At 34.5% G+C, this 13,637-nt stretch overlaps 1 protein-coding gene across 1 annotated transcript in view; it reads right to left on the reverse strand.

Annotated features, from left to right (window-relative positions):
• Positions 1-7,763: 7,763 nt before the first annotated feature.
• Positions 7,764-13,637, reverse strand: part of LOC124367925 (zinc finger protein 511) — a 39,486-nt gene continuing 33,612 nt past the window's right edge. The window contains exons 5-6 of the mRNA XM_046825131.1: positions 11,898-12,013; positions 7,764-8,413 (exon numbers count right to left, since the gene is read on the reverse strand). Of these exons, the coding sequence (XP_046681087.1) occupies positions 8,170-8,413; positions 11,898-12,013 (360 nt within the window). The 3' untranslated portion in view covers positions 7,764-8,169. The remainder of the gene's footprint in view (positions 8,414-11,897; positions 12,014-13,637) is intronic.

A 13,637-nucleotide genomic window follows, 5' to 3' on the forward strand; every position in this document is an offset into this window, starting at 1 on the left:
AAAAATATTTTTGAAATTGGCAAATGCTATGTTTTGTTTTGTTATACATTTTAATCTGTAAAAAAATAATAGTCTTTTAAAAAATTACGTTTTTTATGTTTTTTCTTCATGTAATAACTTTAGAAATATTAAATCAAATCGAACTTTGAACAGATTTAAAATTTATTTTTTACGCTAATAGCACGCTAGGGGAAAATATAGGAGTTTGTATTCAGCGCTCTAAGGGTTAACATACATACAAAAGAAGAACCCCCCCCCCCCACCCCCCCCCCCCCCCACCCCCCCCCCCCCCCACCCCCCCCCCCCCCCACCCCCCCCCCCCCCCACCCCCCCCCCCCCCCACCCCCCCAGTGAATTATTTTTAGAACTTATAAGCAGAATTTCATCTTTTATTATTTATTTACTGTAAAGTTTTTGATGGATGTGCAAGAAGAACCGCGGAAGAAGAGAGGGCGTCCTAGAATACATGAAAAACGCAGTACTCCCTACAAGAAAGTTGGACAAGGGCTCCTTTAAGAAGCCAAGCTCGTGAGTTAGTCTTTAATGTAAGACAGTACTTTATTTCTGAAAAAGAAAACAAGGGCCCCTTACTGCCTCTTAATAAAGCAGTGGATAGAGCCGCAGCTGCACTGTGCATAAACAAAAAACACTGTAGTCAGTATTTGCAAGGAAAAAGCAAGTAAAATCAGCGAAGGAGTATGTGTAAAATTAGGGACTCCTAATAAAAAAAGAAATATTTGCTAGGAGAGTGACCAGAATTGATACTTTCCAACAAGATGCAATCCGACGGCATATTTATAATTACTATGCCAGAAAAGAACACCCTACTTTAAACAAGCTACATATCTCTCTGAGGGATGCAGACTTATTTCGTGGCAGCAGATCTTCATTACGAACGCTTCTTCTCGGTGAAATTTGGTTTTAAATATGAAAAAATCAATAAAAGAAGAATCTTACTGGAGAGAAATGACATTGTAGCTAAGCCTTGCCAGTTTCCTTCGAAAAATCAAGAAAGACAATTTTGAAAGTATTGTATGGATTGATGAGACATGGGTAAATGCGGGCCACTGCCCAACAAAAGGCTGGTCTGATGGTTCCACAACGGGAACGATGGCTGCACCTATAGGCAAGGGAGAAAGGCTGATCCTCCTCCATGCCGGGAGTTGCAATGGATTTATCCCGGGATGTTGCTTACTATTTAAAATCTGGGGGTACTGGAGACTACCACGAAGAAATGGACGGTGTCACTTTTTCAAGCCTGGTTCAAGAACACGCTGCTTCCACAACTCAGTACTCCATCTACAATTGTAATGGACAATGCGTCCTATCCCACTCGCAACTATTGGATAAAGTTCCGAATAAATCATCAAAAAAGGCTGAGATGCAGGAATGGCTTCAGCGACATCACATTACGTTCGAAGAAGAGATGACAAAGGCGGAGCTTTTAGAGCTAATAATTCAAAATAAACCCCCAAATCCCACTTACATAATTGATGATTTAGCTCGAAAAGCTGGCCACACAAGGTTGTTCGACTGCCACCCTACCACTGTCATTTCAATAGCATTGAATTAAATCTGGGCTCAGGTTAAGGGGTACGTCGCGAGGAACAATAAATTGTTCACCATTACAGAAAACAAAAAGGTTAACTATGGAGGCAATCGAAAATGTTAACCTCTGCTGAATGGAAGAAAGTCGTGGAGCACACTAAGAAAGTCACTGATGAATCATGGAACAAAGAAGGCATCATCGAGCAGGATGTAGAACAGATGATAATCTCTATCACCGAAGCCGATGAAGACGACGAGGACAGCGACGAGGAGTCAGAAATCAATGACGGAGCCTGCTTCGTAGACGACATCACCCAGGAGTTTGAGTTATTGGAAGAAGGTGATATGGACATATCGTTTAAGCGGAGTTTTTTTTCCGCTTTCTCCTATTGAAGAAAATGTATTGAACTTTTCAGAATATTGAAATTTAAGATTACCGTTTTGTAATAAGTGTGATGTAGTGGTATGTTGGTATCCAATAAAGTACACAAGTACATCTATATTTAACAAAAAGTGCGTTTTTGTTTTCACCTATATTATTATACTTCCACTACTATTTAAATTGATTGAAAATATTAATTCATTTCCATAAAACTATTTTTCTTATAGAATTCCAACAGTTTTTTTTAAACTGGGATTTTTACTAAATTACGTAGGCCAAGATTTGAAGTTTTAAAGTATTAAGATTAAAGTTATAGTTATAAACCCATTTTTCATTCATGTAATTTGGTTTAAAATAGTTTTTTATCAGTGATGTACGGCCAAATAAAACCTGTAATGCCTATGTTAAGTTTTGTACATTTGTAAGACAATTTTCAGTATTAGGCTAAAAACAGTATTTCTCAAGAATAATTAAATTTTTTGTCTCAATTTTCACCAACTTTTGTATTGTTTATATTTTGCGTATTACTAAATGCAGAAGACAAGACAGCTGTACATACAATTTCTCATATTTAGCATAGGCCTATATGAGCAAAATGAATACCAATAAATAATGTGACGATCATTATATAATGTTTTTAATAAATTTTTCCCATTCATCTTCTTATGCGAAGAATGAGCGTAAACCATTCATGAGTGGCGAGGGACAAATCAGCTGTTTACTGTTTATAAGTGGCGTGGTAGGTTTCGTTCTCGGCGGCAACAATTTGGCAACACTGTCAGCCCCACCATCCCCACTGCCCGACCTTCCCAATACTAAAGCAGTTTTAAAACAGACTATAACTGATCTTGTTTTGTATTATTCCTCAATAAAAGGTAACTCATTGCTTTTTCTTTATCCCTTAACAGTTTTTGACGTAGTAATTACGTTCATGACAATTGCATAAAAATGTGCTACTGACATACTACTACGCATCGTTATATTATTTCTGTTTTATTGTGCCGTAATATAGGCAAGAAGCATTTTTATGAAAACTGTGTCGCACAAATAGTTCTGACATTTTCTACTACATATCAATACTTACTTGATCCTCTGTCATGAATGTTTGGACCTTGATGAGTTTGCTATATTCGCACAGTACAGACTAATAAATAAATAATTTTTTAAATCACAACTTTTTTAGTGGGGTATGAATGTATATTTTGCACAGTGAAAAATCTTTTGTTTTGCGATACGTAACGTTATGTCACGCATGTTCGCTCTGTAGCCGCTAGAGGTGGGCCATTTTGATATCTGCGTTTCTCCGTTCTTACTTGATAATCAAATTACAACTGAAATAAAGTTGTTTTACATATTGGGTTTTACTACATTAATTATATTATTAAATTTATGATATTTGATTGATTTAAGTAGGTTATAAAATTAAATTTATTTAAAATGTTGAAAACTAAAGCCACATTTACACCGGAATTGGCAACCAAATAAAGTTGCCAATTCCGATTGCCGACGCTAGTTGCCGATGGAAGTTTGCAAATTGTATCTGCAACCATGAACACAGTTTGCTTAATTTTTACTGCAACTTGCAACCAAAAATTAGACAGTATATAGAATGTCGAGTGCGGAAGAGGTTGTATATTAGAGAATTTATAGCATGACCGGTGACTTCGAGATGCGCCGTAGGCAAAGACGGAACTAAAGTGGTGGGGGGTGGAGCGGCTCAGTCTGTTGCCGTATTTAGCCTTGTGAACTTCGGTCTCCAGTCTTCTATACGTGCCGCCCAAAAACATTCGCTTGTGCCAATTCACGAGTTGTAATACAATTTGTGAATTAATTGCGTTGTGCTCATTACATTTTAAGTAAAGAGTTTGAGATGGATCATAATGTAAAAAGTAAAATTGGAGATAGAAAGGTTATACATGGCCAAGCAAGAGAAGTGCTTCCCATTTTATGAAACGGGAAGCAGAAACCAACACACTCATAAATTTGAAGAAAGTTCAACAGCGTGTCGTAGAGGCAACTGGAATTTCTGAAAGTACGCTGAGACGAATTTTGAAGGAGGAAAAAAAAATAAGTCCAATTGGCAATTCTTTTAGTACGCCCAACAAAGTAAGAAAACGCAAACATACTAAAAGTGATCTGGACAATTTTGATTTGGGTGTAGTTCGAAGAACAATAAATAATTTTCATCGACAACGGGGTTTTGTTATGTTAACTATTGCGTGTGGATCGTTGGCGTTATTGTTATTTTAAGTATACATCATTAAATTAACTTGATACAAGTTGGTAGATAAAACTGAGTTTTTTCTTATTCTACTGTGTATATTGACAAATTAGTTTAACCAGTTTTATATTAATTTTTAATTTAGCAGCTAGGCTATGTCAGTTGAAAATTTTGTAGTGTATAATTGTATCTACTATCGTAAATCCTGAAGCTTACACGGTTAGTATATGATAAATTGAATTTTAATGGCTAACAAAGCGTAACAATTACAATTTATTCTGAACTGTTGTCGTCGTTGGAGATCAAGAATAATATAAATTCCTACCCTTTCCCAATTTATGAGAACCCTTTCTTACCACCAGGTATCTCTACTGCGAACTCATTAAGAAGGGTGAGCTATGAACACAATTTCGGTAGAACATAGTCATTGTTAAGATCAGGTACATCCGGTCCCAATATTTCCAAGATTTCCTGTATTGAATTCCCCATCATAAAAGTCCGTCGCCGTAACTTCAAAAGAGTTTAGAAATGTTCAAATATTCTCAAGGTCTCCTATACTAAATTGCTCATCATAAAAGACCACCGTGGTAAGAACATAAGGGTCTAGAAATGTTGGCAAACACTACAATATTCGGCTCCCGCCACCACTATGAGCCGGGAGCCGAAAACTTTCAGTAGGGTTAGTAGCACCGTATTCACTCCCCTACTTTAGATTGTGCCCCCACGCGCTCAACTCCTCCACTCCTCACGCGCATCCCACCGGTCATGTTATAACTTCCCTAGAGTACTTGCTGCGGCAGCGTGAGTGTTGTTCTAGGTAAATTGAGAAGACGGAGAAGATTCTGGGGGTAATTGCAGACAAGAGCAAGGTATACTGGCAGCGATCTATTGAATGACTTAAATAGAGATGACACAGATCCTTTGACGGGAGAATTGAGATGCGATGGCAGTATAAAAAACTTTTTAAGAATGTCGAGCAACGATTTTGAATGTTTAATTGTTGGTATTGGACACATAATTAGCAAAAAGGATACTAACTACAGGAAAGCAATTGTAGTGCGTGAAAGGTTAGCTATAACTTTGCGATTTTTTGCAACTGGCGACTCTTATACAAGCATTGTTCAAAGTTTCAAAAAGTGCGATATCTCTCTTTGTGGCAGATGTTAGTGAGGCTTTGATATGTTTCCTGAAGGATAACATACAGGTAAGTAGATGTTAAATACCTATCGACCACGTGGAGCCGATTGGTGGGAGGGGTAGCGGGGTTAGTTGCAGACTCAAGTCGCCGCTCAATTTGGCACTGCAACTCGTATTACCAACCGAGATTGGTAACCGCCTTTGATCTTTACCGACTTCAGTCGGAAAACCAAATTTTGGTTGCCAACTCGTAAAATCGGTCTGCAACTACAGTTGGCAATGCGAGTTGCAGTTGTTTTTAAGGCGTTCTACTAAAAATTGCCGATAAAAGTCTACAATCATTGGTTGCCAACTCCGGTGTAAACGCGGCTTTAAGAACCAAATGCAAATGTTGAAAGGATATTGTGAGTACTTTTTGGGCAAAACTCACTATTTTAAACACAGATTGTTCTTTAGTGTTTTTGGAAAAAATGTAACGAGCTTCTCATGGCCCACCTTGAAGGGGTGATCGTACACTGCAGAGAAAATGTATAATTGAGATACAGGGTTGCGCAATACTATATTCTTCGGATAATCTCAAATATTCCAAATCACGTACTAATCAAAAGGTTATGGTGGTACAGTATGTGTAATAACCATAGTTTAGGTAATCACATTTAATATAAATGTTCTGAAATTGGTTTTTAAGTAACTTTGTTATAATATAATTTAAAATTGTTATGGATTTCTCTAAGTCAAACTCTGGAGGTATGTACAATGGACATTTAAAATATAAATTAAATTTTAAAATGTCAAACAATAAAAACACAAGTGCAAAGAGACATGGAATAATAATATATGTTGTGTTTACAAGATATTTAACATTTTATTCCAGAAGTTTTATTTCTTATTTCAGTTATAATAAACCCATAATTTCATTATTAGAATATAATAAAAACGAAAGTGAAGTAATTATTTCGGAAATAAAAGATTGAAGTGAGAAAAATAGTGACCAAATTATAGAAACTAATATAAACAATAATAATGAAAATGTATAAATATTTATTACTTTAATTTAATTTATTTATTATTAATTTAAATGATAATATTGTAATATATGAAAAAAATATTACAAAAATATGTATAATGTAATAGAAATTATAAACTTTTTCATGTTAAATAATTTAGCGCCTCATATTATTTTAAATGTAAAAAATAACCATTTAATATATATTCACAGCGTTACAAGAAAAAGCCACTTCTGTCGGTCAGTCCCATGACTGCCTTTTTAATTTGTTTTGTTTAAAAAAGCATGTACCTAAACTCTAAAAACCTGTTCCTGTAAAGAAAACAGCAAAAAATTAGTAAAACAACATTGTTTAGGGTACAAAAAGAAAACTGTTAAGGGGTTAACAGAAAACTGGGTAACACGAGTCACATACACACACACGTAGTAACCTGGTTGTCACCTCAATAAGAATACAGATTCAGATTACTCCGACTGGATAGAAGACCATCTTGACACATGGAAGTCAGATAATTTTGGAATAATCACATTCCTCGATGAAGGATGTAAGTATATGACCTAGCCTCTATATTACTGTCTCCAAGGTAACCAAATGACACTGCTTTAAGTCTTTTCCTTTGAAAGCGAACTGTTAAGTGAACATTTGGGGGGAGGGGGGGAGTGAGAGAGATGTAGAAAGGGAGAAGAAGGGTGGACTCACTTCCTCTTCCACATTCCATTCCTCAGTTGCTACTTTACCACTCATAGGGTATGTGTCACATAACAGCTGTTAACAATAAACGTTTGTTAAAATACTTCTTAATCATACTAACATTAATTAAATAGATGCAATGGACCATTCTTAACATAAATAATAATATTTGTTATTCCATAACAACGAGAATAACAAAACATAGTGTGATGTCCCAAAAAACCTACGCAGGGAAGCAAAGCACTCGGTTCCCACTCATGTCTTGTAAAGGAAATAGATCGAGCAGTAAAAGAGGGGGTGGTGGTAGGCATGGTCGAGCTCCTGCTCCTCTCTCCCTCTGTGCGCAAGAAATCCTTGCGCAGGTCGCTTTCAAAACAGCTCATCTATAGTAGAAGTTTACAAAAGATTACGTTTGTTTGCCTTCCTTCCGGTTACAGTGGTGAAACTGTATAACCACAATTTAGAACAGACATATAAAGTCGCTATATGCTTCGCTTACGCTTGTGACTATTGAATTGTCGTCTGCTATGCTTCCAATGAAGAATATTGAGCATCTGACTCTTAAATCATTTGATGTTAAATGGTAATCATTATAACTGTCCAGTTTAATCACAGGAAAATAAAACGTTTTTAATCAGACGATTCTTTACGAAACACTCTGTATTACAACATTGTACAAAGTAATTTTCCTGTGGAATTATTTTCTCTTTTATATTCATTTCAAATAACTAAAAACTACTACTACTTACGTATTGGGAAAAAAATTAAAATCATAATATGTACAGTAAATTATTTATTCACATTTTGTGAAAGAATACTTTATGACAAAACCATAACTACAGTAAAACTATTTATATTTTAATGAAGTACTAATGAATATCTTGAACAATAACAAATACAATTAACATACAATGACAACTATTTCAAAATCAGTTTCTCTTCGTATCAGGTTTTATCAGCAACATAAATTATATTATTAACAAAATAATTTAAATGTGTACAAATCTTATTGTGCTAAACATATTGTATCAAGAGTAAAAAATGTATCAATACAATACTATTACAGGAAAAAATTGCAAATGAACGACTTTATTTAACTTGCTCAACAATAATAGGTAACGTAATAATGTTAACGTAAAACCTATTAACCACAAAACATTCGTATAGTAGAAAATAATGAAACATCAAGAGCATGATGGTAAGGTGTCCATAAGATCGTTTGTGTCCATTTCTTCGATCGGAACTGGTTTATTCTGAGGTTTCTTGCCTTGAGCGTGCCACGGTTTACTAGAAAACGTTTTACCCTGCTTAGAGTGTCCAAAGGTAAACGCTTTTTTTGTTGTTGGTTTCTTTTGGTTTGCCTCGTCAACAGTCATGGCTTCACCTTCTTTCTCTGCCTTTTTTTGCTGGTTTGTTTTCTTGCCTTTCCTGCAAAAGGACACATTTTTAGAGTTTGTTTTGTTTTATAATTACATAAAAAGCCACCACTTGTATTGGGACGTTGTAGTGCAGATACTTGGACACCTGTTATTTTGGGAAATCTTAGGTGATAACGTCCAACCATGATATTACCACATCTGCCATTTCCAAACAAAATGGACACTAACAGAAGTCCAGAAGCTTACGACTAGTTTGATTAATAGATACAATTGGACTTAGAATACTTTAAGAATTAATAATTGGTTTCAACAAAATCTGACCAACACTTAAATAGTTTAGACTGTAAATTAAACTTAAATCCTAGGTTCTATGAATCCTAGTACATGCAAAAGAATTTGTTCCAAAAAATAAATGGAAATGTTATTTATTTGTTAATTTACACAGATACAAGAGACCTTACTTTGTCAAATTAAACTTAGTTAAAAATAAATATTAATGTTTTGTAATTTTAAACAAAATTCATCCTCTTAGGAGAAGTTATGAAAATTAAGAATATTTATTTGTATGCAACTAATATAAGAAATTTATTTGAGAAGGTTCAAAGATGCTTTGGCATGGAATGAGCAAGATGTAATTACATGCCTAAGTGGTTAAACCTTACTTCAGTGCATCTACATCTTGAGAGCATAGTGTTGGGAGCTTTCTCCTCTCTTACCTTCTCTAGGAAGCGTGACAGTGAATGTGGCACTTTTAAAATTGTCATTGAACATTTTGGTCAGTTAAGATTATTAATTTATCTACTTAAGAGTCGACTTGAGTTTTATACCACAAGAATAACGTTAAACTTAAAAAAACTTGTACATCCTGATATTTGGTGATATAATTATGTGAGATGTCATAGTCTAAGTTTACTATTAATTAATTTAATCATAATCATACTTTATTGTAACAATGATCGTTACAATAAAATCGTCATAGTATACAATTCAATTATAGACATGAAATTGAGTCAGCAGTTTCACACAAAATACCAGTGGATATTCAATTTAACATTCCTTATGAACAAAAATATATATACATATTCTACAGTAAATTTTATGACCTATACCAAAAACGTGTCTAACTATAATATATTTTTTCTAGTAGGTATCAAGGCAAGGCTGCCTTTGAATATTTTGGCGTTTGTTATATACTTTAGGTCAGATGGTAGTTTATTAAAAAATTTTCTCCCATGTAAATAGGTCTTTTTTCCAATAACTTCAGTCTGTGTCTTGAGTATTGAAAATCCCTCTTAAATCTTGTGCCATATCCATAAACGACATTATTACTTATCAAATTTAGGTAGTTAAATTGTCTAAATTGGTAGTTAGTGTCTTGAAAATAATTAAACAGGGAAATGTCGTTATCTTGAGATTTTTAAAGATTGGTTTGCAAACCGATCCCATCAGAGATAAATCATAATTCTCAAAGACTCCTTTTAAATTAAAATATTTTTTTGATTTCAGGTGCAAATCCCCAAATTTCTGTTCTGTATTGGATGATCAAGTAAAAATATGCATAAAAAACCATTACACATGTTTTCAGATCTACAGTGTTTCTTAATACAAGCATTTGTAAACAGGCTGAGATGGATTTCCCTATTATTGTTCCACTGCATTTTATTAAGTTGTTAAATACATTTATAGGCAAGTTGTTCTCACATAAAAAACAAAAGAGACCTCAAAATTGATCCTTGTGGAATACCAAACCCTAATGTCTTCCCATTCTGACATAAAGATCGTATTACTTTTCCGAATTACTGTTCTTTGGTACAGGTAGCTGAGGTAAGAAGTTAGCCATGAAATGGTTTCTGTTGAAAAATTATAATTACAAAGCTTTTTAAGAAGCTTTATAAAACTGAGACCGAAAAAAAAACTACCTTGAAATGATTGACTTACAATTACAGCCAGAGGCTCTGCTATAAAATTTGCAACCTCTTTTATTACATTAAGAAGTATTTCATCCAATCCACTGATTTTTTGTTACGTAGGGGTTTTATAAATTTAACAACTTTATCCAGAGTAGTACTATGATAATCAAACGAATACTGTTCATTATTTCTTTACTCATTGCAAGATTTAATGATTTGTTCATAATGAGACAATCCAATTTCCTTGGAAGTCTCAGTATACTTTTTGACAAAAAGAAACAGCATTGTCTATTGCATTACTAGTAAGATTATAATCTATTACTAGAACTGGAAAATTATTTGTATCTTTAAAACACCCTAACGCTGTTTTAACAACATTCCCAGCAGCCTTGATCTTATCATTTGAGTCATTTATGAAGTTAGCATTACTAATTCTTTCGGATTCATTACAAACACTCTTAACATTCTTTTTATAACACTTAACATAATTTATCAAATTTATATCATCTATCATATTAGCCATCCTATAAAGCTCTCTTTTCTTATGACTAGATATCCTAATAACAGCTGTTACCTATGATTTACTTTTTCCACCCATTTGTGGTTTGTTAGTATAGAACTTCGAAATGATTGTTTTTGAACAACATTGGAATTTTTCAAAGAAGTTTCTACAGACTTCTTCCAAATGTGATTGATGATTTATTAATAGCCAATCAACATATTGTCACACATCTATGTTTTTACATTTTTCGTTGCAAGTCTTTGAATAATGACTTCAAGACATCAAAAGACTTAGCAAGTAGAATGTTTTCCAGGTTTTTATCATCTGTGAACCAACTTCTCAATAGTACTTTTGGAGTGAACATTTCTGACAAACACAGAACATATTTTGGCATTAGGGTTGTCAAATTTTGAGCAAAGATTGATGGCCAAAAACAAATTGTACAAATCTCTCACATACACAACAGACAAGGGTTGGCTCAATACACAAATTTGATTAATCTTTTGTCAACAACTAACTGTAAAGAATATTAATTATAGTACCTAAATGAATGTATTTAGTATGAAAATGTTTGATAGTTTTCTTTAGAAATAATCTATATTGGCTTAGTTACAGTAGAACTTTAAATTATTGCTAGTTAAGTAAACATCCTATATAATCATATTTTCTTTCAGGTATAAATACTTGGCCTGCCTGCATCCTAACATCTTTCAGTTTGGCCCTTGAACGAAAACATGTGGAGTTCTCTGGACTAAACCAATCTTGTCTTTCAATCTGAAAACACCTATTCGAGAGGAATACATTTCCTACCCTGTTACATTTATAAAGCACTACTTTGCAGGTGTGCTTATAAAGTATTTTTGGGTGTTTGGGTGTTCTAATCCTTCACAAATTAACATATATGGCAAGAGTGTCTGCACAAAGTTTGATTTGGGTGATAATACCTTGTAAGGGGTTTGATAATTCCGGCAATAAACGCTGAATGCAGTAGGATAAATACAGCACACTAACTGGGTAAACAAATAATCATTCACTAATCGATCTTAGTGAAAATATTATATTTCTTTATCTTTTGGATTTGTATTCTACTGTATAAGCAAAAGTAACAAGAAATACAGTACTTGAGAGATTGATCATATCGGAAGTCGTGAGGGAAGTTGTGAACCTCTATGCAGTGAGACCTCCGTTCTGAGATGTCTTTGCTGACTATGGAGCAGTCCTCGACGAAACATCGGAACTGGAATCATAAACATTAGAATTAGAGCTGGGCAAGGCAAATCAGTAGTTCCACGACCAGGCAAGTAAGATCATACTTATACTGAGACTAATTATGATACATTTACATGTGCTAAAAGAGATAATTGGAAAAATAAAAAATTGATACCTTAAGACTCAGGTGAAAAATGTTTTCTTTTATTAGTGAAAACATATGATTTTAATTATGTTTCTAAATGATACAACATTTTAAAATTCATATGAATTTAATGGGGGCAAATTCATTTGCGGGTTCAGCGGATGGCTTGATGTGAGGGTTTTCGATAATGACTACAGATAATGTGCTGACAGTAATTGAACAATAAATTCTGAGAAATGGGTCAAATATTCTGCATTTAATCCTAAAAGGATCTATGTGCCCCTTTCCTCTGTTTACCCTCAAATCTGAGGCTTCTGCAAAAACCTATGAGATTTGCGTATTCTCTGATCTCCTTTGAGGACTCTCCGGGCACCTTTTCATTGTTGCAGGATAGCAATATACACCCTGCTTTCCCATACATTCTGCATTCATCAGTCTGGCTTAAACCCATCTTTGTTAGATATTTCTGAAGAAGGTCATGTTCCGTTAGCTCCCTTACTTAGGGATAGGAGCCTTGTCCAGCACTATCTTTAACATTTCTCGGATTATAATTTCAGCTTTTAATATTAATTAATATTACTTATACTATGTCATGAGTATACATAATAACTCTGTTCATATCAGATAAACATTTGATTGTCTGACGCCTTTCTCCACTTCTTGGGATAAAACTTTTTTCACAGTCATTTTCTGGACAGAAAATCAATGGTTTGTTTAAAGTTTGTTTTCGACAACGAAGGGTTGTGAAGAAAACATGTTTTTCCAGAAATTTGCCACTGTTCAGTGATATTTTAGTCGTTATCAGTCGCTCGAGCTGTGCGGTCGCTATCTCTGTCTGTACGAGACTCAAAGGTCAACTGCGGCACGTGTGGTGATCGGCTTGTTCAGACAATCTATATTTATTGTAAAAGTTCATTTTTTACACTAAAATGCCGGTTATCTGCGGTGTGTGCGGTTCCGAATGTAGCAGTGAAAATGAATCGATTAAATGTGTTGGATTGTGCCAGAATGTTTTCCACCTAGCCTGTATTTCTGAAGAAAATCAGGACTCTATTAAAACTCGAGGTGCGAAAAGGGATTGGCAGTGCGCTGTTTGCAGACCTGTCAAGTCTACATCAATAGCAAGTAGTAGATCTACTCCAGCAACCCCTGTCACTAAAGAATTTCTAATACAAACTTTGGAGGCATTTAAATCTGAGATGTTTGTAGAGTTGAGGCGTAATGCTAAGGAGTTCACCGAGTTTCGTACTCTCTCTAGATTTTTTCTCTGAGAAAATTGACCAAGAGCAATGAGTTTGATGGAGGAGTTAAAGCTAGCCTGTAATAAACATAAAAAGGAAATGGAAGAAATAAAAGAAGAAAACAGAGTCCTTAAGAAATCCGTTGCCAACTTTGGAACAAAGATTAAGAAATATGGAGCAGTATTCTAGGACAGACCAACGTTGAAATTAACGGTGTCCCAGAAACAAACGGAGAGCATATGGAGGAGTTGCTAAAAGGATGTTGC

This window comes from Homalodisca vitripennis, chromosome 8 (assembly GCF_021130785.1).
Source record: "Homalodisca vitripennis isolate AUS2020 chromosome 8, UT_GWSS_2.1, whole genome shotgun sequence".
NCBI classification, from domain to species: domain Eukaryota; kingdom Metazoa; phylum Arthropoda; class Insecta; order Hemiptera; family Cicadellidae; genus Homalodisca; species Homalodisca vitripennis.